We start from the raw sequence: 27,772 nt of genomic DNA, 5'->3' as shown, positions 1-27,772 counted from the left end.
TCAACTATACAATCGTGAAAATCTGTCTCCAGGTCTTGAGGGAATTGGTGAAGTATTTGTCATTTGCAAACATTTGGTGCACATTTGGGTCAGAGGCACAGAACTCCTGCGTGTTTTTCCCCAGTGAACATAAAGGCTTCTTAATGAGTCCAGAATCATGCCTGCCCAAAACTCAGAGGCCTATTTAAGACAGCACAGCAAGGGGGGGGGGGTTAATATTCACACGCATATGCACCTCACTTTCCCGATCTGCATCGGCCCTGAGAAGGTACCATTTGCTCAATGGAGCAAGCAGACTACTGCACAACAACAGAGCAAGAGGCCAGTGCTTAATACACACACACAAACACAATACCCCAACCTGTCCACTTTGCATAGAGGCCTCAATCCAAACTGGGCTCTGGTTTTTCAAGAGAAAAGGCTAAGAGGTCTGTTTGGTGAATTGTGTACGGAAAGGCAGCCATATACACATTCAAAGTTTTTGCTCATTTAGGGCTTGGGACAGACGACAGCTCTTGGAGTTTAAATAAATCCAAGGGGTTTCTCATCACATGGGTGTTCATGCACCTGTACATTTTGTCAGTACGGCCCTTGCCTCTGATCAAACCTGTCACTGAAAGGATACAAGACTCTGTTTACCAGACACACACACACACCTCGAGCTGCTAAGCTTCTTTTGAAATCTCAGGGGGGAAACCTATCATCTGTCTCCAGGTTACTGTATACATGCTTATCTGAGGTTGCACAGCAGAAAAATACAGCGTGGCCAAATACAGTAATTTCAGAGTAGTTCTCAGCCCTTTGGACGTATCACTATCAGAGCACAATGCTATTATAGTAAGACCAGAGGATAAAACACCCGGAAAAGCAATACACTGCCCCTGCAGGCATAAGCAACAGCCATAAAAGAATGGACTCCGATATTGTTTTGGCTAGTTAGCCAGCTGGCACTGGTTCCTATAGAGACCAGACCTTCTCCTGGACAAAAGAGGAGCTGAGAAATGAGACTTTTAACATACAGTTGACGTGCATAACAATCCTGGACCGAGATGCATTCAGATCCCTCCCCCACCCCCACCCCAAGCCGATGCGTGAGCTTTAAAATTTAATACTGCTGTAATGGCATCGCACGTGAAAGATGTGGTGTTCCGAGCAATGCGTTAGAAAGAACACATGCACCAGGAGGACGGTGGGGGAATCACGTGGCATTTCAAAATGAAACGCCACGGCATGTTACGTGCGCTAAAAAAGCCAGCCCCCACTTGGAGGGAACATTAGGAAATCAGGTAATACTTCTCGTCTGTTGACAAGTACAAACTGATTTCTATCGTATCTAGTGACATTCAGTCTTCTCCGCAGGCCCTTCTGTATAGCATTTATCCGATGCACTTCAGAGAAGACTGGAAGGAGAACAAGCACAAACATTTCGGATGGGAGCAGAAAAGTCCCCGAAACCTTTTACGGACCTGGAGGTGCAGCAGACAGAAAGATTTAAACCTGACTATCTTGCACGCTCCATTTGTATTGAAGAACTGAGCCAGGGAGTGGGGGCAGCTGAAAGGTATCCCACACAGCAGGGTGGTTTTTATAAAGTCCCCTTAGGGAATGAGGGTGAAAATTCTAATCTTAAAAAAAATTGTCATAGCAGACCTAAGTCAATTTAGCAGGTCAAGATGGGGAGGAGCATCACAACCCTGTGTTCTTTACGCAGCAGAAGCAATACGACAGAAGTAGTCAACCTGTGGTCCTCCAGATGTCCATGGACTACAATCCCCATGAGCCCCTGCCAGCGTTTTCTGGCAGGGGCTCATGGGAATTGTAGTCCATGGACACCTGGAGGGCCACAGGTTGACTACCCCTGTATACAGCACCTGAAGGAGACTTCTTTCAGTTACAAAGACAGCACTGCACCCAGGAAGGGAGACCCCTTACACGGAGCCAGAGCAGATGCAGATTTACATCCAGAGGTGCATTAACAATTCTGTAAATGATTTTTTTAATAATGCACTTCAATAATAGAAGTTGCAAAGCAGTAAAATCAGGACAAAACAAAACCCCTTAAAACGGTTATCATAGCACAAGTGCAATACACAACATTCTAAAATAATTTAATAGGTCTCTTTGCCAAAAGCAAGTAGGAAGGATTGTCTTGAACCTCCTTCAAAAAGGTAAGGAGGGAAGGTGTTCCACAATTCTGGAGCTGCAACAGCAGCAGCTGCGGAGCAGTAAAAAAAAAAACTGCTATCCAAACATGAATCTAGCTACGTATGTTGGGTGTCATCTGGGGCTATTCAGATAAGCCTCCGTTGTTTATAACCTTCATAAATAGTCAGGGCTCACACAGGCAGAAGCAGTATTCATAGGATACAGAGCTGGAGGGGGGGCAGGGAGATCTCGCCTCTGTACCCTGTACCAACAGCAGCCAAGCTCAAGGCAGCTTAGGGCAGGGGCACCTTAGGGCAGTCAACCTGTGGTCCTCCAGATGTTCATGGACTACAATTCCCATGAGCCTCTGCCAGCGTTTTCTGGCAGGGGCTCCTGGAAATTGTAGTCCATGAACATCTGGAGGATCACATGGGGATGTGCCTATAAAAAGCACAGCACCTAGGTCATTTCCAGCTGAAAGCATCTAATTCTGCACTGCAAAGTAGGAGCCAGGGAAGGGGGCACTGGTGTAAGGGGTGTGAGACCACTTTATAATGCCCACCACTTGCCTCTGGGTCAGAGCTTTAAACTGCAGAACTCCACTGCCAGAAACTGAAATGGAGATGTTAATCATACTGATGGGGAACAGTGACACCTACCAGTCTCCCTCTGCCCAGTTGAAGATCTCCTTTCAGCTCCAGGGGTTCCCTAACTTTTTTGGGCTGCCACCCCCTTGGCTCCCAGGCTACACACCTAGTGCCCCCCTGCCACCGGCACACACACATACAAACACACACTTTTATCCTGGTATAAGATCTACTGCAAATTCAAAACACACTATGTTGCCCACATTTGTTTTTGGATGTTTATGCAGCAGCCATATTTTAATCTGGAAGAAATATATGAGTTATTTCTAAGGTCATTTGTAAAAGCCATTTCTGGTCTTCATTGGAGAAAAAGAAAAACAGGAGAGAGAGGGGGAGCAAGCAATGGAACATCTAGGAGCAAACAAGAGAAGGCTTTTCCAGCCTTGCAAAAATGGAGACTTCTAGGGAAGGGTTGCCAAACTTGGCTTGAGAAATTCCTGAAGATCTGAGGTGGAGCCTGTGAAGGACAGAATCTGAGGAGAGGAAGGAGCTCAGCAGGAATATGATCCCATCCAACCTATTTTTTGAAGCTGCTGGTTTGGTCCAAGTCAGCACTGGGATGGGAGACCACCAAGGAAATCGAGGTTTGCCAGAGGCAGGCAGTGGCAAGCCATCCTGGAATGTCTCTCCCTAGGAAAACCCAGCCGCAGCAGGAAGAGTCAGACGGCTGCCCCTCTGCTCCCCCAAAAATCCCCCACCGCTCCCCTGGATCCTTCCCCTGCCCCCAAGGGGGCGTACCACCCACTTTGGGAACCCTTAAGCTATACCCTTCATCCCTATATTTCAAGGCCTTCTTTCCATAACAAATCTAATGTGAGATGTCTTACATAAAGAGGCTTTCTTTACAGCACGACACTCACACTGCAAAAGTCAGAGGGTTAAAGCTGTGAGACAGAGGTCGGCGGCAGGTTGGGAAGGAAGCAGAAAGGGAGTCATTGTGGTCTCAGACAAGGCCTCAGTGTGTCTCCAAACCCCACTTGAGAAAAGTAACAATCCCTGGGCCTTCTCTGCTTATACAACAGGCCCGACCCCTACTCCTTAATCGTGTGTTCCACAGACGGAACGCCTCTAAACACCAGCAGATGACGCTTGCCCCGTCTCCGGGCCAGCTGGCGCCCCGACCTTCCCAAAGGTACCAGAGCAGGTGTTTCGAACCCCCCCCCCCCTTGCCCGTTCCCAGTCCCTAGACAGCTTCGTCTCCCGCTTCTCTGCTTCCAGACTCCCTGACAGGCCACACTGAGAACTGTAAATGGGATTAAGATCCGGGACAGATGCAAGCTGCCCTGCCCCCCCCCCCCCCGCACACCACCACACAGCATCAAACAAATGTCCCAGCTCTCAAGCCCTCATGCCCCACCACTTTATGCGCCCTTTTCTCATTTCAGTAAAAAGAATGGGAGGGGGAAGAACCTTTTTAGAAACCCTTCAATGAGGGACTTGCTCAATAGACAAGCAAAGAAATAATAGAGACCCAGCATCTGGGGGGGGGGGGTGTTGATGCAAAAATCTACTGGCAAGACCCAGCTTTTTACAAGGGAATGCTTTGTTGCAAAAATTGTATTTTGGTGGTTGTATTACACAGCCAGCCGCTGGAAAGGGTTTGGCAGAGGCCGCAAAGCAGGATGTTAAATAAAGCAGCCGGCAATACTAGACCGTAATTAAAGCAAAATGAGGGAACAACTTTGCGGCCACAGAGTCGCAATTGCTTCGCCTGGCCTTCCTGGAGGGCCTTCCTGGCAATGAAACTGCACTTCAGTGTAGACAGGCAGGATTAGAATTAACATCCCAGCATTCAAGGGCTTGAAATGGAGCCAACTCGCTTATTAAGTGAAATAGTTTAAAGCTAGTCAGACTTCTCCTGGTCACTTCTGCCATTTACTTTTGCAGGATTTCATAGCCACCCAATCCTGCTTTTCTGCGTCGGTATGTTTCTTTCCCACCAATACTGTCAGCGGGACAAAACTAAGCCCAATGGACAGGAAACAGAGAACGGTGGAAAGGGAAAGAAGCTTTGCTTCACGGGTACATTAAAAAAGAAAGACCTTTAATTTCAGCCACATAAAAGCAAAGTTACTTTTTTAAAAGCTTGTCTCCTATTGCAGTGGTCCCCAACTCCCGGTCCGGGGACCAGTCTGTGGATCAGTCAGTACCGGGCCGTGGTTCCTCCTCATCCTGCTCCCCGGCTGCTGCCTCGGGGGCTTCCCTGCCACTCTGCCACCGGCTCACCTTTGGTGCTCTCCGGTGGCTGGGGCTCCCCCTCAGCATGGCACTGCACAGCACCACCCAGTAGGCGGCGGGAATTCAGGGACGCCGGTGGGAAAGCAAGTGGAGCAGGGGCTCAGGCAGCGGTGGCAACGTCCCTTGGCAAAAGACTACCCCCCCCCGGGCCTCGGTAAAATTGTCAAGCGTTGACTGGTCCCCGGTGATAAAAAGTTGGGGACCTAATGGATCCCACTATAGGAGGTTGATCTGAGTTGGCAGTCACAAGTCTCACCATGCAGAAGAGTGACACTGTCTCTCTCTCTCACATACAGATACACACCACAGAAAACCAGCTCTGACTGTTGTTTGTCTGCTGGGACCAGGCCTCCCAGCAAGAAGCTCAGTACTACTAAGCCAGCACCTGCATGTCTTTGCCACCTTTTTGTTATAGCTTATTTGGGAGTCTTGGATTTCTTTGCACCTTCCCTTGCCCCCCTCCACGAGTGTGATAATTTAGGCTCAGGTGACACCAAGAGCCTCCACGTGTATCACTCGCACTTGCCTATGTTATGTGTAGCACTTTTGACAACCTGAAAACCAAGTTGTTCTTCCACTTCACAAATACTGTCCTGATATGCTCTCCTGCAAGTGCTTTGTTCACGTCAAAGGTAAGCAGGCCAGCCCCTCTTTGCAAGCCTGTTCAGAGTGGCCTCAGTTAAACAACAAACTAAAAACTGGTCCAAGGGAAATAGGCATGGGGCATTTTTAGCGGAAAGGAAAGCTGACTTGCACACGCATCCCTCAGTTGCCCAAGGCAAAACTACTCTTCAGCCCTGACACCTTTCTGTAAAGCGTACAGGATCTCCAAAAACAAAAGATGTGAAACTGGGGGCAGGGGGAGGGAACGCTGTTGCATCAGTCAGACAAAATGATGTGAAGCGCTGAGCATGGCTCAAGCACACTGCGATTGACGTGGTCGATCACAAGTTGTTAGCCAGCTGTCTCGTTGGAGCCAGGATTCGGGGAACAGCCTTACAGTGACTGTGCTCCTTTCTTCGGAACCAGACGCAGAGTGTGGCTGTGGGGGAAGAGCTGTCGCGTCCCTATCAACTCCCTTGTGGAGAGCCACTGCAGTACTGTCCCCCACACTGTTTAACGTCTTTATGTACCCTCAGGCCCAGCTGGTCCGGAGCTATGGGCTGGGATGTCACCAATATGCGGATGACACTCAGCTCTATCTCCTAACCGACGGCCACCTGAACTCCCCCCCCAATATATTTGCCAGATGTTTGGAAGCCGTAGCTGGATGGTTAGAGCAGAGTCACCTGAAACTCAACCCCTCCAAGAAGGAGGCCCTGTGGCTGGGCAGGAAGGTGGCAGATCAGGAATTGCGCCTTCACACCTTGGCTGGGCTGCAACTTAACATCTCACCCTCAGCCAGGAATTTGGGAATGATTCTGGATGCCTCTCTTTCTAGGGAGGCCCAGGTCACAGGAGTAGCACACTCAGCATTCTTCCATCTATGTGAAGCGAAGCTATTAGTGCCCTACCTGTCATTAGACTGCTTAGCTACAGTGATCCATGCAACGGTCACCTCCAGGCTGGACTTCTGTAACTCGCTCCATGCTGGCCTGTCCTTGTCCCTGACCTGGAAATTACAGCTGGTGCAAAATGTGGCTGCTAAGGTCTTCACAAGAACATCTTGGAGGACTCGCATCCAGCCAGTGGCTTGGATCAGGTTGTGGCTTGGATCAGGATTAAGGTTGTGGTTTTTACCTTTAAGGCCATCCGTGGTCTGGGCTCTCATACCTGTGGGACTGCCTATCTCCTTATGCCCCCCTCCCTGGAGGACAATACGTTCTGCAGGTATGAACTTGTTGGCGGTCCCCAGCCCAAGGCCTCAACCTGGGCCAGGGCCTTTTTGGTCCTAGCCCCGACCTGGTGGAATGAGCTCCCAAGACAGCTGAGGGCCCTGATGGAACAGGTCCTGCAAGATGGAGCTCTTCTACCAGGGCAGGACGGTTAGATCTGGGCCCCCCATTGGCTAGCCAGGTTATCGCACCTCTGGAAATTTCCCCCGAGGCACTGTATGTTAGGGTCTGTGGTATAGGAGGGAAAGGGGGGGTTGTTGCTGGGGCTGGGCTAGACAGATTTTATCATTGTTTTAGTAAGATTTTATTGTGGGTTGTTTATTGTTACCCGCCACGAACCACGTCAGTGGGAGTGGCGGGATATAAATGTGATAATAAATAAGTAGGTAAGTAAAACTCTCTTGAGAGATGGCAGAGGTAGAGTGAAAATTTTATGTTCGAGACCATATTTACAGGTACCATATGTATATGCATAAATGCATTTTGAAATTCTAATGACGACTGTGAAAGTGTTTTTCAAATGTTGCACGAATATCCATGCAGAAGAGTAACTGCTCAACGATAGGGTACATGCTTTAGTTGTGTGAGGTCACAAGCTCAGTCCCTGGAGTTTAGGGCTGACACTGCTCTGCCTGGGGCCAGGGGATCCCCACCCCCTTGCGAGTACTTCCCCACCACTATTCAGCTGCTGAGGGGGGGGGGTTGCTACATCAATAATGATCATCCAGTTGGAAAATACAAAGAACGGGGGGGGGGGGAAACTGGAGCAGATGCTGCCACAAAGTCTTCAGTGAATGACAGGGAAAGAGAGGGGATGCCAGCAACATCCTGACTTCACATCCATGCACCTGGAAGTGACATCACCACTTTGCCAGGGGGTGCTCCGGCATTTGGGCAAAAGGCTCCACTCCACTAAGTCTCGCTGCTGGTTGCCAAGCCTCATTGACAACCCTACTGGCATTTCCAACTGATAATGTGTCAGACAGGAAAGTCACCTCTCCAAGGCCTTGAAGAGCTTCTGTGAGTCATAATGGATATCATTATAAACTAATGGTCTGACTCAGTATATGGCAACTTCATACATTCATGTAACAGGAAGCATTTCTGAGCTGCAAGAAATCTTGGAAAGCGTAGCTGTCAATCTCTTGTATCATCACCAGGAATGAAAGAAGGACAAAGGGCAGGCTAGAAAGGCCACAGAAGGGCATTTACAATCATCTCATACAGTATAGGTGGAGTTAGTTAGAAAATTGGCTAGCCTATCTAGTGCTCATATATAAGGTAGACTCTACGCTAGGGATGGGCATAAACTAGAAAATTTTGGTTCGCTTCAGGGTTTGGGGTGCTCCTGAATCGAACCCAAATGACCCAAAAACCCCAAAACAAACCGGCCAGTTTAGAAGCAGGGAGAAGCAAAACGGAGTGTCAAAATTCATTTTTAAACTCTGATCACAACTGCTTCCCTCTGTTTGGAAGGGGGAACAAAACAGAGGGTTTAAATGGCCCAAACATAATCTGACAAAAGGTGTGGGAAATGCTTGGGGGAAGGCATCTCTTCCAAATGGAGGTTTGGGGAGGCACAAGCCAGCCAAATTCATGACTGATTTAAGATCATGAACTGGTTCATGTCCATCCCTAATCCACACTACAGTCAGGAAGCCAGCATAGCATCAAATGCCAAATTGTTGCATGAACAAATACTCAGATATTAGCTCAAAACCGATCAAACTTAAAAATCAGCCTTAACGAATTCCCTCGCCAGAACTCTACATTCACATGGATCTTCTGTCCTGGTAACGGTCTCCATTCATTTCACTAGAGGGAGCAACTTTGCATAGACATCACTTTGCACATGCACAATGGCTTCACAAGGCAAGTTCAGTAGGCCCTGCAGTTCCCATACTCAGCAGGGATCCCTGTGTCAGGACAAATATTTATAGTTTTCTTTGCACAATGATCCTAGAATCATAGAGTTGGAAGGGACCTCCTGGGTCATCTAGTCCAATCCCCTGCACTATGCAGGAAACTCACAACCCTATCGCTCATCCAATCTAGCCTGCCACCCCCTTGAGCCTTCACAGAATCAACCTCTCCATCATTTGGCTATCTAGCCTCTGTTTAAAAATCTCCAAAGATTGAGAACCCACCAACTCCCGAGGAAACCTGTTCCACTGAGAAACCGCTCTAACTGTCAGGAACTTCTTCCAGATGTTGAGACGGAATTTCTTTGGAATGAATTTCATCCCACTGGTTCTGGTCCGTCCCTCCAGGGCAAGAGAGAACAACTCTGCTCCATCCTCTATATGGCAGCCTTTTAAATATTTGAAGATGGTTGTCAGATTCCCTCTCTGCCGTCTCCTCTCCAGGCTAAACAGACAATGCTCCCCAAACCTTTCCTCATACGTCTTGGTCTTCAAACCCCTCACCATCTTTGTTGCCCTCCTTTGGACATGCTCCAGTTCATCTATGTCCCTCTTCAACTGTGGTGCCCAAAACTGAACAGTTTTATTTAAGAATATATTGTATTTAAGTACTTGTTGTTCTTTACGCAGTACTTGTTTACAGCAATACTTTGTAACCATTGGTTACTGGGGGGGAATCAAAAGGAAAATAGGCATTAAAAAGAAGAACTGCATGTTTTTCTCAAAAAAGCAAAGTATTCTGTGGGAAGAGTGGAATACAAATATAAGGTAAAGGTAAAGGTATCCCCTGTGCAAGCACCGGGTCATGTCTGACCCTTGGGGTGATGCCCTCCAGCGTTTTCATGGCAGACTCAATACGGGGTGGTTTGCCAGTGCCTTCCCCAGTCATTACTGTTTACCCCCCAGCAAGCTGGGTACTCATTTAACCGACCTTGGAAGAATGGAAGGCTGAGTCAACCTTGAGCCGGCTGCTGGGATTGAACTCCCAGCCTCATGGGCAGAGCTTTCAGACGGCTGCCTAACCACTCTGCGCCACAAGAGGCTCATGAATACAAATATAAAGATGTGCTAAAACTGACCCCAAACCGCTCCAGATAGATTCCTTGCCATAGCAAATAGCATTTCTATACACATACCAAATCAGGTTTTCTATCTAGATTTAAGAAGGAAAATCTACTACCCTTTCTCATTGGCTACAAATGCTTCACCAATTGCCTAAAGATCTGGAGACAGATTTTTATGATTATATCTTCTTTGATAACAATACCACGGAGACCTATTTTCGCCACCAGTGCTCAACTCAGGAGATCATTATTTTGAGGTTTCAATTCCCTTCTAGACTATGGGTTGGATCCCAAGATACATTTCCAGGACATCTCCTGCTACGGTCTCCAAAAGTCCCCTAATGCTATTCCTGGGAGTAAGGAACCCTTGGCATGTGAGAATAGTTAGCAGTCTTCAGTAAAGGGAGGGAGGGAAACACACAACTAAAGCTGCTGTCCATTCATTCCCAAAACTCATTTGCTGGCTCAAGACGTTATACAGAATGCTGCATGAAATTAACAGCTAAACTGCAGAAAATATCCCTTCCCATTCACTGAATCCCCAGAACCAGCGATGGACTTAAATATACTGAAATGTACGCCATAAAGCCTATGTAGTATGTACGCCATCATACATTAGAATAAGCTCTGGTATGATTTGACTTTGGCCTACTGAGTTAGGGAACAGGCAGCAGCACAGGCCTATCTCTAGAGCAGGGGTGGTCAAACTGTGGCCCCCCCAGATGTCCACAGACTACAATTCCCATGAGCCCCTGCCAGCATTTGCTGGCAGGGGCTCATGGGAATTCTAGCCCATGGGTGACCATCTGAAGAGGTGAGAGGAAGGAATAAAAGTTTGAAACTACTTGCTCTTCCACTTCAAGTTTTCCGCCATCAGAATCCCAGCTTGGATTCTAGAAAGGGGTAGATATTTGCAGCCTCTTTCTGCTACATAACACCTAGTATGAAAATGGAACATTTAGAGCAGGGGTAGTCAAACTGCGGCCCTCCAGATGTCCATGGACCACAATTCCCAGAAGCCCCTGCCAGCAAATGCTGGCAGGGGCTTCTGGGAATTGTAGTCCATGGACATCTGGAGGGCCGCAGTTTGCATACCCCTGATTTAGAGGATAAAATACAGAAGGGGAAATGATGTTGTAAGCAGCTTTGGGTTCCCACTGGGCAATTTCTTGTGAGCTCTGGCATGCTCAGAGCCCCAGCTAGGGGTTATGTCCTACAGACAAAGATTTGGATCCATTCTGCTAGTGAAGGCCTTTTCCTCTAGTGGCAAAGGCCTTGTGATGCTAGACCTGCTGGATCCAACCCATACTGAGGACCCCAAAGCAGCTCCGCATCTTCCTTGCTGACATGTTTTGTTCCTTCCTGTCATTTACTGTGCATGTGATAATAGGAGGATTGCTAGTTAAAGTTGGGGAAATAGTTGTAGATTTGGGGGCTGAAACCTGGGGTGGGAGGGAAGGTGTAACAGCACAGAATCCACCCTCCAAAGCAGCCATTTTCTCTATGGGGCTGATATCTGTCACTTGAAGATTAACTGTTACTACGGGAGACCTACAGACCCCACTTGGAAAGGTGGCAACCCTAGCAATTAACATCTTGCAGATTTGCATCATTAAAAAACACGTGGAAGAAGATCCTAAAATAGAATTTGAAACAGAAACTCAGAAGGACAGATGGGCATCAGGACATGCAAAAATGACTCCACACACCCAAACTCACGTTGAAAATTACAGCAATTCATGCCGCTGTTTTATTACAGAGACCGCAACTTCTCGCTATGGTAATGTAGCTGCATGCTCCGATGCCATCCCAGATGCTGACTGTGAACAATGAGGGATGTTACTCACCCCAGATTTATGGGCTAAATATAGACCACAGCTTACTGGGTTATAAAGAGATGCTCATCACCACTGGCAGCGAGATTACTTAGGGCATGATAATGAGCCATCTTTGGGACCAGCCGCTCATCTCAGAGACCAGGCGGCCCAGTTGGACAGCAGTTTTGTGTCCTAAACGCAAGCAGGAGCACAATTATTACATCGCCTCACAAAGCTGCAGCCATTGCTTCTCACTGGGGCCAGATGAGGCCAGGACAATTTGCCTGCCAAAGGAACGCTTATGCTCATCTAGAGACAGGCACAATGCATTAAGAAAGCATTGGGCATCGGAAATCAGCCTCGAGGACAAAACACTAGGAAAAGCCTGTTAATATTTCTTGGCATTTCTTCTTGGTGAGTTTTCATAAAAACGAGAGGTGGAAATTACATCATTTTGGATATTACTTTTTTCTCTCCACATTTGCCGTTAAAGACCCAAAGCTGAAAATGCCTACAAACGATACACAGGTGAAGATCTATTCCAATCTGAATAGAGCCAAGAGTTAAATAGTTTGCTGCAAAGAAACCATTTGAGCTGTAAATGCAAAAAAAAAAAAAAAAGAGGAAACTATAAGATACAGAATAGATCCCTGTTAACACATCTCTCATTTGATTGTGGTAGAAATAGGGCTACTTAGTTTTCAAAGCAAACAGACAGAAGAAGCCTTTCACACTATATTAGCAGGAGCAAATTCCCAAAATTCATATGACAGACAGCTCTTCATTCCTTAATCATTGGTGGTTTTTAAAAAAAATAACAACTGCAATTTAATTCGTTAAACATTAAAACTTGCTATCAGTGTATTCTACCTGAGAAACGGGCCAGCGAATGAATTTAATCCTATTTCCCAAGAGCTGGATTGGCAACCCAAGAATAAGAAACCCTCCTTTTTATCACATGGACCAAGGAAAAAGGTCGTAACTCGCAGAGGAAAGAATTCAATTGAGGGAGCATAAAGATATCAGAGACATGTAACGGTGAGGTATACTAGAGCACAGCCTCACATGACTGCTTATCACGTTAACAGTACACAGGTTACAAGACATGTGGAGGGTCTGCAAAGGGTAACACTCATTGATTCTCCATTATTAACAGGGATTAGAACAACAACAAAAAGAATCTGAATTGTTCACGTACCTGATCAAACAGAGTTTTCCAGTGCTGAGAGGTAAAAGGCAATGCATAAAGGAAAGAAGAAGGAAAAGGAAAAATAAGTGTAAGAGCAAAGAAATGCAATGTTCTGAAAGTATACGTTAAGAGGACCAACAATGAACACAGCATAGGGAAGGCCTGCAGTTTCACCTTGACCCCGACTTTTGGTTGTTCTGAGATTAGAGGACAGGTCACGGCCCAGATACAAAGCCTTCAGATGCATCTCTAGCAGTCAAACGGAAACAGCATTCTCTCCTCTCTTCCCCAACAGCTTCATACTTACATTCAAAGTGATTTTTTTTGGGGGGGGGTATTATGTGGTTTGCACAATATTATTAATTTGTAGGGTGGGAGGAATTAGGGAGCAGGAAGAGGCATGGCAGCATGAGATGTAAAATCTGGCTAAAAAACCTGATGTTGAGCAAAGCTCAAATGCCAATGAACTAAACCACAGAGTTTTGAGTAAATTCTAGAGCAGCAGTTCTCAACTGCCCTAATGCCATGACCCCTACAGCAGGGGCGGTGGGGCACATGGGCGGGCATGCACATGCCACTGCCACTCCTGTGCGCTGCGGTGCTCACTGTTGCAATGGCTTCCTCCGCACAGCCTCGGCGATCTCCGCAGCTTCCATGAGCTCCGAGGCAGCATGGAGGAGGCCAGTGCCGTGCTGCCACAACCACTGCCGCAGCCACTGCCGTGACCACCGTGGCCAAGTTGTCTTGTCGACCCCTGAGAAAGGGCCGAACAACTCATTGAGGGGTTGTGACCCCCACATTGAGAACCACTGTTCTAGAGCATCACCCCAATGCAATGATATCACTTCCATTTTGTTGCTGGAAGTGATATTGTGCAAAAAAAAGTGATATTGTGCAAAAGTACCACCAAGAACATGTTAAGCGTCAGGAGACCCAATCCCTCCAATAGAAGAAGAAGAAGAAGAAGAAGAAGAGTTGGTTCTTATATGCCGCTTTTCCCTACCCGAAGGAGGCTCAAAGCGGTTTACAGTCACCTTCCCTTTCCTCTCCCCACAACAGACACCCTGTGGGGTGGGTGAGGTCACCCAGCTGGCTGCATGTGTCAGAGCGCAGAATCGAACCTGGCATGCCAGATTAGAAGTCCGCACTCCTAACCACTACACCAAACTAGGGTGCAAAGTGGAATATTGTAGGCAGCTTGCTTGATCACAGTTCTTTGAGGACTCCTTTACAGTAGTGTTAACTACAGTTGCCAACTCTGACATGGGAAATTCCTAGAGACTGTGGAGTGAGCTCAACAGGATAAATAATATAGACTTCACCCTCCAAAGCTCCCATTTTCTCCAGGAGAACTGACTTCTGTTGCCTGGAGATCAATTATAATTCTAAGAGACCCCCAAGTTCCGTCTGCAGGAAGGCAAATCTAGTGTTAACCAACCTTTTAGGCAAGGATGCCGTAAGTCAAATCTCTACTATGAGATTCCTACTGAAATAAATGACATAAAACCTACGTAGCAAGCACACCCCCATACACTAGAATAAGGTTTAGTATGATCTTTGGACTGCTGAGCTATGAATTTTGGTGTGATCTGACTTTGGCCTGCTGAGCTACAAAGCAGGTAGCAGCACAGGCCTAAGCATAGCTAGGCCTACAGGCCCTCCTATCCCTAACCACATACCCTGCTGCCCATGCCAGTTCTATTTCCATGCTACCAGTTGGCTACTCATGCATTATGATTGGAGTCCCCAATCTTTTTGAGCCTGCAGCACCTTTGGGATTCGAATGCAGGTGCAGCCTAGGGTGGTCAGATCTCCCAGGGAAGGCAGAGATTCCCTGTTCCCAGGCCCTACCTCCCAGTGTCATTGCCCATGTGACCCAGAAGTGATGTCATCATTGCCAGGACATCAGGAACAACATGCTGGTATTTGGGCAAAAACTCTATGGTAGAAGCCAAATTTACCATACAGTTTTTGTCCATATACCAGAGCGTCACCCCAACATCCCAAAGTGATGGTGTCACTTCCTGGTCATATAGACAAGTGACATGGACACTGCTGCTCCTGTTAAGTCCCCCTCACCCCCCACCCATTGCCAGGAAAGACCTGGTAGCCCTAGTGGAACCACAAAATGTTTTCTTGCATCCACATCTTATCTTTGGTCAAGCAGTAATGATCCTTTGGCGGCATTTGTCGTTGCTATGAAAGAGTGTTTTTTTTTTTAAACCTGCTCAATCAGATGCCCATTGACCAATCTAACTTGCTGGGCAAAAAGCCTACCTGGCCTCACCTACTTTCTTTGGTAGCTGCCAGTAAAGGTGGTGGCTGGCACCATACATTATGGCTTTCACAAAACCACAATCCCCTCCCCCATTCATGACAGACTACAAGTAATAATTATGGGACGACAACAGAACAAGCCTTTTGACCTGACAGTGCTATAGATCAGTGGTCCCCAACCTATTTATCACCGGAGACGCTTGACAATTTGACAATTTTACTTAGGCCTGCTTGCTTTCCCACCAGTGCCCCTGACTTCCTGCCACCCACTGGGGGGCGCTGCCAGCAGCAGCTGTGCAGTGCCACGCCAAGGGGGAGCCCCAGCCATGGCAGCCGGCAGAGAGCACCAAAGGTGAGCTGGCAGCAGAGTGGCAGGGCAGCCCCCAAGGCAACCGCTGGTGAGGAGGACGAGAAGGAGCCATGGCCTGGGGTTGGGGACAGCTGCTATAGATGTTTCAGTCATGATGTCCTCATCCATCCTCACAACAGCTTTGTGAGGAACATCACTGAGGAACATCATTTTACAGATGAGAAACTAAGGATGAGACAGCACAGCTGGCATAGGCTTATTCAGGGAACTCATCGACTTAAAAAGCGGTTCTCCAATATTCAAGTCCACTAGGCCACACTGTCTACCTATTGCTTCTATCTATCTATGTATGTAATAAACTGTAGATCAAAGAAGTGTGTCGGACCTCAACCAGGGCCAGAGCTTTCTCTGTCCTGGCCCCTACCTGGTAGAACAAGCTCCCTGAAGAGATCAGGGTCCTTCCTGAACTCCCACAATTCCACAGGGCCTGCAAAAGGGAGCTCCTTCACCAGGCATTGGGTTGAGGCTGACCGACTCAATAACTTTCACTGGTCCCCCAGACACCCCCTACATGATCTGAACCCAATCTGACCTCTCTATGGATTTGTGTTAGAAAATATAGAAATTATTGTTGCAATATAAACTGTTATAACTCTGTTGTTCAACTTGAAACCCACTGTTATGGTTGTCATTGTTATTATTATGATTCGATGTATATCTCCACCATTTACGTAAACCACCCTGTGCCAATAGAATGAATGAATGAATGAATGAATGAATGAATGAATGAATGAATGAATGAATGAATGAATGAATGAATATCCATACATAAACACTTTGGGCTCATTCACCTCTTGGTCATCATGCAGGGAGGGGCATATAAGCAAGCTTAAGCAACTCCTTGAACACACATATATAAATATACTGTACACCTTGTTCACATGATTCACTAGCCACAAAAACACAGATGGCGTATGCAGGCATGGCATTTACATATACAGGAATGGATGCGCATGTATGCCCAAGAGTACATAACACATTCAGACTGTTAGTTCTTACATTTATGAACTAATATCTACATACATAAAGAAACCTCTCCTGGTATAAGCCCCTGTGCCAACTTTGCTTCATGCAGCAGAAATAGTTTGCTGTGCCCTCATTTATTTATTTATTTATAATTTAATTTATACACCACCCCCTCTCGACTGAGTCATCCCAAGGTGGCTTACAACAATAAAACTTAGATCTAGACATCAGACTCAAGGGCACAGGAATTTTCATCTGCTGCTCCCCTCCTCTGAAAGAGTCTGCCAGGGCAGGAGTAGAATCTGCCTCATTGCTCTCTTTTCCTGGATATATAAACATTTTGTTAGATGGTTTTTGGGGTCCAATATGACTGCTTATAATTTGTAAAGTTTGTCCTCAATTGAATTAAGCTGGTTTTGCTGTCCTGTGCTTATGGAAGATGTATGATATGCATTTTAACACTGATGAAATATCGAGTCACCACTCAGCACCCTGTAATTCCTTTAATAAAAACGAGTCTACCATGGGAGTAGATCTTCCAATGTGCTCCTTCTCTGGGGCTCCTTGGGGCTCCATCCAGACAGCTTTTCTGCTCAATGCTGCTCTGTTTCCCTCCTCACTGTAGCCCCCAAGCCCTACAATCTTTGGACATGCAGAACAAATGATCCCAAGAACAACTATTTTCCTCCTTCCTTCTCCATCAGCAGAAAAGCGAATTGCCTCCAACCCATGAATGCTGGAGAAGTCAGATGAAAGATAATTGAAAAACCCAGGTTGAAAAGAGAAGAGTCATAACAATAAAACTTGCATCAGATTTTTGACAGAATAGTCTTTTGACTGTTCAAGATAACCTCTCTGTCATCATCATCCCACCATCAAACCACACTATGCACAGAAGACACAATTCAGCAGAAAGAAACTTTAATATGGCTTATGAATTAATGCCCTGGAATCCTACAGAAACAACCACATTCTTGCTGGAATGAATATTCATTTGTATAAAAACTCACAGTTGTCACTGAAAGCACTGTCTAGTGCTTTAAAGTTAACATTCAGTCCCAGCTTTGTTTAGTGGCATTCCGGATAACGCCCCCTCCCTATCTGCTAAACTTCTGGCTGAAAAGTCTTCCCTTTGCAACAATGAAGGCTATTTTTGTTCCTTACCATGGCTGCTTCTACTGCCCCACAAGCCATTCCTTGACAAGCCATGCTGCTTTTAAGTTTTCAAATTAAAATCCAGAAAAGAGACAGGGGGGGAAATCACAGGAACACTCTCATCGACACAGGCATGCCGCTGTCTCCCACAGAATGCCTGTGCCTTCTCGCTCTACAGCACTGGCCTACACCTGGATTGCACTCCAGAAACACAATTAACACATTTAAAATAATTATCGAGAGTTATGCAAGCGGTTGAGCCAGAGAGCAGACATGCAATCAAGCCGTCAAGCCAGTCCACAAGCAAGCAGAGACAGGCAGCTTGACAGCAGTTCCTACAAAGGAGCCAGACCACAGTCATACGCCTCCCAGAACCCTACTGGCCCACCTGTTCACACTGAGCTGGCAGGTGCAGTACCATTTACCAACAGTAGTGGTGCCAAAGTACTGTATTACAGGGGTACTCAACCTGTGGTCCTCCAGATGTGCATGGTCTACAATTCCCATGAACCCCTGCCAGCAAATGCTGGCAGGGGCTCATGGGAATTGTTGTCCATGGACATCTGGAGGACCACAGGTTGACTACCCTTGCTGTATTGCACCAAAAAATCCTGTCAGCTAAACAAGGAGATACATAAATTTGCACTCTTGTTGAATTCAATGGCAGTGACAGTGACTTCAAAGTAATGGTCTTTAGTAGTATACATTCCTTAATCATCCATGTATTTTACAGCAGCATGAACAAGCCTGTTTGGATTTTTCAAATCTTCTTCAGAATAAATTTCTATAATACAACTAAATATGCTCATAAGAAAAGGCATAGAGCCTAACACAACATTTTAAAACCTTGTTGCAAAAAGAAATCCACTTTAAGGTATATTCATAACAAGAACTAATAAAGGAATGCTACAGTACCAATAGACATAACAGGAGTCAGAAACTTCTTTTTTAATAGTTCCCAGTCTCCATCGAATTTCTTATGCCCCCAGCACAGAGAGTTCAACTAACACATGATATGTTCTAGTTTATATCTCCCCCAAATGAGCTGAATGCCTAAACCCTTTAAAGAAATATCTCATTTACGGGTGGATCCAGAATTTCCAAATTACACAACAAATCTCACAATGAATTTAAACCTTTGGGAGACAAGGTCTGCAACCTGTGAATAAAATAAGTTTCATGCTGTAACAATTGTTTTTACATCCAGATTGTTAAATTTGTGTGCTTTCCAACTCATGTATGTTTATTGATAAGTTAGCATTCCTTTGTTAGTTCTTGTTATGATTGTACCTTAACGTGGATTTCTATTTGCAACAATATTTTAAAATATTGTGTTAGGCTCTATGCCTTTTCTTATGAGCATATACATTTGTATTCTAGTAATGTACACTGAAGTTTTAAAAATCGAAACAGGCTTGTTCGTTCTGCTGTGAAACACACTGAAGATTAAAGAATATCTACATAAAAGACCACTACTGTGAAGTCACCTTTACTGAACTCAACAAGAGTGAAATTTTATGTATCTCATTGTTTAGCTGGGGGGAGGGGGGGCGTGCTTTCTTTGATAGATCCCATGTTGGTATCTGTATCCTGTTGGTATCTGCCAAAGTATAGACAGGAAGCAACCACCTCTTCCTCTGCAAAGCCACCACAGTGGAGTATGGAATAAAATCCCCGGAATTTACTATTAATGTCCTGGCTTGATATTTCTTATTTTACAAATTTCGACCCTGTCTGACCTCCTTGCACTCATGGCAGAATTTGCTAGACATCCAAGATGTTTATTGCAATGTGCACAAAATATTGTCTTGGCAATTGAGAATCAGAACCGATGCAAGCTACACAGGGGCAATATGAACAAGCTCCTGTTTTGCATGCAGCATGTCCCATGTTTCCCAACACTTCCAATTTATAAGCAGCTCAGGAAGCAGGACTGAGGGGGGGGGGATTCTCTCTGGCTGAGATCTTGGCCAGCCGTGGATACCTGGAGGAAACAACAATGTGTTGGAGAGACCAGCAGGCTAACTCAATTGCCTAACTTTACTATACACATTTTTCCTAGGGATGTCCTCAGTTTTGATGGAGATGTTATATCCTGAAGTTCTGCACTTCCCACATGTACATGAGCCTAGTCTGGATTGGGAACAGGGCATGTGGAGAAAGATTTAGATCTTCCTCCTGTATAATTTGACTGACCTGGATGGCTGGGTGGGAGTGAAATACACTGCTGCGTAAATGCAATGTGTATCTCATTGGTACTTGTGCAGCCCCCCAAGGGGACAAACAGCACCCCTCCAGAGCAACTTCAAGTCAGGAAAACAGTACAGGAGGGATCCAAATTAAGGCTCCGCATCTTCTGGGAAACACAGAACTTCAAAACACACCTTTCCACAGACTCTGGAGCCATCCCTGAGGAAACATAACTGCTGTACAAATTATAGCCAGAATCCTAAGAAGCCATTCCGGTAACATCACTCACTGGACACGTGGAAGTTTATTTTTCATATACCACAAATAATCCCTTGGCTTTATAGCCGAGCTAAATTTGTGCTTGTCCATGCAACAGCACAAGTGGAAGCACTACCTAGGAATCAAGCACAGATTGTGCTGCAGCTATAGTGTTTTCACAACAAATGCCACTCACTTTAGTGCGACAGCCAAGCACAAACAAAACTCCAGTTTAACTAAATGTTCCAGATGCAAGCCTGGAACCCCAATCCTCTTCTCCATAATTCCAGTTACGGGTTAGCTATGAATACTGAGTAAGGAGTAAAAAAAAGAAAAGCAAATCCTGTGTTTGTTAAAATACACTCTCTTCATTTTTCTTCTTTCACAAGCCCTGATGCCTGTCTATGATAAACCATTATTATATGAATTGGTCTTTAGGGCCCCTTAAAACTACTGAACTGTCACTGGACCATACCTATTAAATGCTTGTGAAAAGGGAAGGAAGATGCTGAGCTAGGTCTAATAGCTGTCAGTGTAGCTGTGCATTTAACGGTGGCCTTATCTGCAGACATTACCCAACGATACTGCTGTCTTCATGCCCTCAAAACCTTCCTCTGCTGGATTCAAATCCAGCTGGAGTTCGGAAGCCCAACAACAGGCATGGCCATTTCTTTTCTGGCTTGCTGGCAACTCTACCTGCTGAGAGCTTTATAGAATCAAGCCGCAACTACCCCAATTCTGCACTGGCTACAGCAGCTTAAAAGGCAGCCACTTACTTTTAATAGCTTTATTGCAGAAGGAAGACGTGCCCACTACAACTGGCCCAACAAGGAGTTAAAAGAAAAAGAGGCAAGGTTGGGCTAGACATTTGGGGAGCTATAATTATGGAAGTTTAAAAGCCTGTTTGCTTCTGAAACAGCAGTTCCGGTCTCTTGTGTAATATTAAACGTGGCTTCTCTCCTCTAATTGCATGTATTGTTAAACCCAGCTTTCCCAGGTAATAATGCTAGGTTTATTATTTCTCTATGGGAAAGTAATCCGGCAAGACAATTACATTTATAATATTAAGGATGGGTCAGAGCTGTGAGGAATCGGATACTTTCCCTTGTGGTTTTGTATAAGTCTTCCTTCCCCGACACAGCATTCCTGGTAAGCTTAGATCCTGTACTCCGTGTAGGCGTGCAGTGCACAAGAGAAAACAAACAACTTGCAATCCAGACAAATAACCAGGCTGGCAGGAACAGCTAGGATGCAGATCAGGTGCCTGTAGGCTGTTCCAGGGACACCCCTCAAGAAGAGGACAGTGTTGTCCTTCCAGGTCCCCTCCCAGAATGGATCCCATCCCACCCCAAGCAGTCTACAGGTTCCTCCTCACCTGGTAGAAGAAGAGTTTGTTTTTATATCCTGCTTTTCACTACCCGAAGGAGTCTCAAAGCAGCTTACAATCGCCTTCCCTTCCACTTCCCACCACTGACACCCTGTGAGGTAGGTGAGGCTGAGAGAGCTCTGACAGAACTGCTCTGTGAGAGCAGCACTATCAGGGCTGTGACAAGCCCAAGATCTCCCAGCTGGATGCATGTGGAGGAGTGGGGAATCAGACCCAGCCTGCCAGATTAGAAGTCACTGCTCTGAACCACTACTCCAAGCTGGCTCTAAGTCAGGCCTAATGGGAAATAGCTGGACTCTGGTCTTGCTTCCACAGTACTTTATTTCTTTTCCCAAATCTTCACTTGCTATTTCTGACTCTTCACTTCCCTGCTTCCCCCTCACTGCCTGCCAGCTCATCTCTCTGCTTATTTGACCTTCTGCCAGTATCCTCCCCCCAGCTCCTCAGACAGGGACAAACCACAGGTGGGCTGGCAGTCCGGTGTCTAGAACTCCTACAGGCCTGAGGATTCAGGTTTATGTTTGTGTGTTGTTTTTTAAAGTCCCTGCAGGCTTCAAACACAGAAAGCTCACAGCACATTTTTTTAGGGACACATGCTCCTCAGCTTGCAAACAGTTCTGCCGCTGGATTGTCATTTCTATGGATCTGCCCCAGGCCCCAATCACTATCTCACTTCAACCTCACAATTGTACAGCCCAACACTGACACCCATCCACCGCAGAGATTACCATGGAGCCCTCTCTGCAGAAGGGTGTTCAGAAACCCTTGCCACACTTACCTTGGGCAGTATACTTCCCCATATCCACACCACCCCATAACTGGTAACCACCTCACACTGCCATGTGATGCAGCCTCAAGAGAAAATCCTGCCACAGATTTCCTCCTGCCTCCCCAGCAAGAGAACTCTACATGTTCTTCTAATCTCCTTGGAGCAGGAGGAGTATGCCTCAAAATACCAGTGGAGAAATACAGTCGAGACAGGCTGCTGCCTTGTGAATTTTTCTCTTTTGGAAACTGGGTGGCCTAATCCAGCAAGGCTTTCCCAGACAGTTGCGTTTCCCACTCACTATGTAAACATGCTCACTTCACTAATCATGTGTAATTGTCATATATAGAAACAGGAAGGAAGAAAAAGAAGAGTTGGTTCTTATATGCCGCTTTTCCCTACCCGAAGGAGGCTCAAAGCGGCTTACAGTCGCCTTCCCATTCCTCTCCCCACAACAGACACCCTGTGAGGTGGGTGAGGCTGAGAGAGCCCTGATATCACTGCTTGGTCAGAACAGTTTTATCAGTGCCGTGGTAAGCCCAAGGTCACCCAGCTGGCTGTGGGGGAGTGCAGAATCGAACCTGGCATGCCAGATTAGAAGTCCGCACTCCTAACCACTACACCAAACTGGCTCTCAGTTTGAGAGGAACTTCCTCGCAGGTCACATTGACTAAATACCAAGGGGAGAAAAGGACTGGCTACCTTCTACTGCAACATGCAGCTTGACTTACTTGCCTGAGCCGCCTAGAGCTAGTTGTTTCTGCACATACCTTTCTGATGTGCTTCTGCCCTCTGCTTGTGTCACACTGTGTTCTGGACAGCAAAGGTTGTTCTGTGGGGGCTTGGTGTGTTGACGGCCTTGCCATTGGGCAGCAGATTGGAGCAGATGAACTTTGGTTCCTTCCAACTCTATGGTTCTATAAAGCAGGAAGTAATGGGATGCATGGATAGGAAGCAGGCAAAAAAAAACAGGCAGATTTTCTACCCATTCTTTGATACTCTATCACTCGCTGATTTCATCACTAACAGAACGCATCAGCAATTTTTAAAAAGGAGCCAGTCAAGCACCCCAATGCACCCAAAGCCAAGGTATGAGGCATAGGACAATATTCCTGTTCTCCCATGTGAAAATTCTCTGAGGAAAAAACTCCCTAGGTTTTGTTGGTCATATTACTGCTAAAGGTTTTGTGCTAAAACAGGAAACAAGCAGCATAGGCTGTCCCCATGTAAATTATCCACCTAGTGACAGGAAGTGCACTCAATGGAATGAGAGTCAAGAGCTCCACTTACCACCATCCAGATGGCAAAGTGCACCTTGGGCCTGGCATTCGGCATCACTTCACCATGGGCCACAAAAGATTTGGAAGGGTTAAGAGGCCGATATGGGGACTTTCCCTCAGAGTTTGAGAGGTTTTAAGAAAATCCAGGAAACACTGTCAGGGCATGACCACTGCTTCTGTGCCATTTCTCCACCACAAAAGCTCTAATACAGGGGTAGTCAAACTGCGGCCCTCCAGATGTCCATGGACTACAATTCCCAGGAGCCCCCTGCCAGCATTCGCTGGCAGGGGGCTCCTGGGAATTGTAGTCCATGGACATCTGGAGGGCCGCAGTTTGACTACCCCTGCTCTAATATTTGAGCTGGACCAAACTAAGATGCCTCAGGGCACAACTAGACGCCTCACATTTAAGCCACTTTCCAGCCCACAGAATCAGGTGTGTCTCCTGACAAAAGAATCATGGGAACTGTAGTTCTGTGAAGAGGCCCCAGGCCATCTAGCATCAAATCCTCTGCTGTGGAACCTCCACATACATTGCCAAGGATTCTGGGAGTACTTTAGGCTATACACAGAGTTTGCAGGGGTGTTCACCAGGCTCCTTGGGCCTCATAATCACCCCACAGTAACTGAGGTGGCACCTTACAACTCCCCCCCCCCTCACACCCACACACACACACTAACTGCACACTGCAGGAGACAATTAGTAACATTTGGCAAGCTGTTCTTCCAGAGAAGTCTGCCGTTATTGACCTTGTCATTGAGGGACTCCGGATGAGGATTATGGGGGGGATCTTAACAACATGTGTCTGGAGGGGGGGAGGATTACTAGATTCGTATGCTCGTTAGATGCCTCCTATTCCTTCCAGGTTTACCATTAAGTTACTGAAAAATTCAAGTTTTTGAGGAAAGTGCTGAAGCACTTCATGTATCAGTGCCTTGAATAGCCGGGCTGCATTTGCCTCAGTGAAGTTTTGGGACAGATGACATAAGCAGCTAGCAGGAGGCAAACCCAGAGAATTAGTCCTAGCAGGCTGTTTGCTGGAAAAGTGCTTAGCTGGCAGAAGCGCGCCATCTTCCCATCCCAAGCACTTGTTGGCCTTTAGTTATTAAAGCCTGAGCCTCCGGGGAGGGCGGTATATAAGTATGATAAATAAATAAATTAATTAATTAATCTCGCCAGCAGCCACGGGTTAAGGAGGACACGCAGCTTCCCTAAATCTTCCCCCGAGCAGATGGATGGGGCCGAAGGATTCCTCCAGAAAGAGACGCTACGCTGGGATAACTAATAGGGTTCACCGTTTAAGCAACTTTAGGAGATTACGGCTTACCCGAAAAGTTAGGCTGCTTAGCAGGTTGCAGGCTCACTTGTAAAGCAGTGTTTACACACTTATTGAAAAGGAAAGTACATCTGGTTGCATCCCAAAACAGGCGATGGGATTACAAGCCCCGGGGACTCTGCTGCAAAACTGTCCGACAAAACTGGGGGGGGGGAAGCAGACGTGCCTTTGAAATCCCCTTTCCATTTGTGTTCTTATCGCAGAGATCACCACAGAGCCAGCAACAGTTTAACAATCACCCAGGGTTAAGCATGTGGGGGAACGCAAGCCAGCCATACGAATACAAAAGAATCCTGCAGTGCTGACTGAGGCAGTATTCGGGGCATGCCAACCGCAGGAACGCAGAACACTGTCCAAACTGAAGACCGAGTGACTGCGGGTCATGTTGCATCTTGCCCATCCCTCCCAAGCACCCAAAGACCACCTCACAAAGAAGGGAGTGCTTGGCCATGATCGCAGGTGGCAAAATAGGGATCTTGCTGCAGTAGATGGCAGCAAGTCGTTTTTCAAGAGCAGGATGTATGCAGCAGCAGCAGCTAAGTGGGAGCAAACATTCCCCACCCCCATCCACTCTAGTAGTGGATCTCATGGGCTGTTCCACGTGTCAATCAAACCCTTTGCCCAAGAAGCCCAGGGTCTTTGAAAAAAACCACAACCCTCTGAGGTTGGCTATACTGAGAAACTGCCACTAGCCCAAGGTCACCTAAGGGCAGGAGTAGTCAACCTGTGGTCCTCCAGATGTTCATGGACTACAATTCCCATGAGCCCTTGCCAGTGTTTGCTGGCAGAGGCTCATGGGAATTGTAGTCCATGAACATCCGGAGGACCACAGGTTGACTACCTCTGACCTAGGGAGCTCCATGACCAGCCAAGGAGCTATAAGCAGGACCAGCCCGTCCTATAGCACTAACCCTGCTATGCTAGGATTCCTTGCCTGCCATTTGCATCCCATTTCTTGGCTTCCCACCCAGGACATCAAGCTCTTCCTGCCTGTGTCAATGCAGCTCAGTCAGTGGTGGGCTGGCTTGTGGTCTGAAGGGGATAAGCCCCAGAACTGTGGGAAAAACAGATCTTACATCTTATTAATATATATAAAAAGCTTGCTGAGTTGTCTCAGTTGGGAACAAAACTTCAGTTTGGCTTTGGGAGCCAAAAATGAGTCTGCCCAAACCAGGGAAGACTGATCCAGATGGGTTGCAGGGGCTGGAATAGCACACTGATAACCTCGTCATTTATGATCACGGTGATGTTATCGGTGGTTAAATGGGCAATAAAGCTGCAGTCCTTCTTGCGGTCTCCTAATTGCGCCGCCTCGTGAGCCCCTTTGAAACCTGCCTGCGCATTCTCGGATCCGCAGCCAAACTCACTCCAACTCGGTGGGGCCGCCCTCCAAGCCAAGAGGCGCAGGATCTGAAGGAGCGATCGGCGACTCCGGCAAGCTCATTGGCTGCCCGTTTTGCTCGTCTTTACGGTGCTGCGGGACTCTCCCTCTCCTCGGCCGCTACCGCCCGGCTACCTGCCGGCCACCCATCTTGAGCTCTCAGGCTCGCCACGCAGAGGGAGACCCCTCCAGGCACAAGCGCTCTTCCTTGGGGCTTCCCCTTCCCACAGAGGACCCTCCGCGCCTCCCGCCTACCCTCGCTGAAGAGGAAAGTTTATTTTTAAACCGCTTAGATGCGATTAAAATCCGCGGGGAAAGGGGAGGGGGGTGGGAGCCGGGACTAAGCAGAGCCGCCAAAGGAAACTCACATCCTCCGTCGACATGGGCAAGACCTCCTCCGTTTCCAGCACCTCGATCGCTTCTGCCTCGGAAGAGGCGGCCACGGCAGGAGACGGGTGTGCGCGAGTTGGCTCCGGCAGCCGGTCTCCCATGCTTGGCCGCCGCCGCCGCCTCCTCTCAAGGACCCTCGGCAAAGGAGGGCGCCACCGCCGGGGTGTTTGGCAAACTTTCCCAGCCGCCCCCCGCAGCCTCGGTCATGACCCCCGGCAGGCGGAGGGAGGGAGGGAGGCAAGGGGCCTGCCTAGCCCTCGAGGGCAAGAGGCGGCTCTCCCGCGGGCATGCCGCTGCGGCTGGCCACTCGGCGAAGGCTGGGTCCGCTCAGTCAGTCTCTGCCCCGCCGCGCGAACAGGCCTCCGGGGAAGCACGTCGGGGTCATGCCGCCGCCGCCTGAGTCCCGTGGGGAGCCGCGGCGCGCCAAGCGAGGGGACAGCTGCTGAGCGGCAGCCCCGCGGCCCTGGCGCTCATCCCGGCCTCCTTCGCGTGGGCGTCGGGGGGGCGCTTCCTCATGGAGCCGGCAGGACGGCCCGGCTGCACTGGCCCGCGGGGGCACTCCGCCGCGGCGCCCTCATGGGACCGGGAGCCCTCCGAGCCGCCCAAAGCGCCACTTCGGCGGCACGACGGCCCAGCCGCGCCGCCCGCGAGCCCCGCGTCACGCCGAAGTCCGCGGCCCGAGAGCGCTGCGCTCCGACTGCGAGGAAACGGCGCGAAAGGAACAGCGGGTGACCTTGCCGGGCCAGACGACCGCAGGCGCCCCTCCGCCGAGCCGGCCGCTCGCCCACCGCTTCGGGAGCCCCGGCGTGGAGCCCTCGTCCCTCGAGCGGGCGCCGAGCCGCCTCTCCTCTCCCGCACTCCGAGGCTCTTCCGCAGCCCGGCAGGCGAGTCACCCGGCGGCCGCAAACTCCCCAGCGACGTCCGCCAGCCCCGGGGCGGCCAAGGGGCGGCCGAGCAAGCCCGGCATCGCTCGGCCGCTGCAGCTCTCCTCGCACGTGGGGGGCCAAGGCCAAGGCCAGGCAAGCCGAGACCGGCAGCCGGAGCGGCGTCTGCACCGCGAGCGCTGCTCTGCAAAGCAGCGGCGGGGGAGGGAGGCAGGGAGGGAGCTTGGCTGCTGCCCGCAGGCTCCAACGGGACGGAGCTGAGCCCGCCTGCGAT

General features: G+C 48.1%; 1 protein-coding gene across 5 annotated transcripts in view; it reads right to left on the bottom strand.

Moving 5' to 3' along the window:
* The window catches only part of RHBDL3 (rhomboid like 3), a 148,820-nt gene extending 122,088 nt beyond the window's left edge, over positions 1-26,732 (bottom strand). For 2 of the 5 annotated variants that reach the window (XM_077328748.1, XM_077328746.1), the window contains exons 1-3: positions 26,593-26,732; positions 22,997-23,143; positions 12,867-12,890 (exon numbers count right to left, since the gene is read on the bottom strand). In XM_077328748.1, coding sequence (XP_077184863.1) covers positions 12,867-12,890; positions 22,997-23,143; positions 26,593-26,715 — 294 coding nt within the window. In that variant the 5' untranslated portion in view covers positions 26,716-26,732. The remainder of the gene's footprint in view (positions 1-12,866; positions 12,891-22,996; positions 23,144-26,592) is intronic. The other 3 variants (XM_077328747.1, XM_077328749.1, XM_077328750.1) reach the window with 3 other exon arrangements.
* Positions 26,733-27,772: the final 1,040 nt, after the last annotated feature.

The sequence above is a fragment of the Paroedura picta genome, chromosome 3, assembly GCF_049243985.1.
Source record: "Paroedura picta isolate Pp20150507F chromosome 3, Ppicta_v3.0, whole genome shotgun sequence".
NCBI lineage: Eukaryota > Metazoa > Chordata > Lepidosauria > Squamata > Gekkonidae > Paroedura > Paroedura picta.
This window is presented reverse-complemented; position numbering and strand designations above follow the sequence as displayed.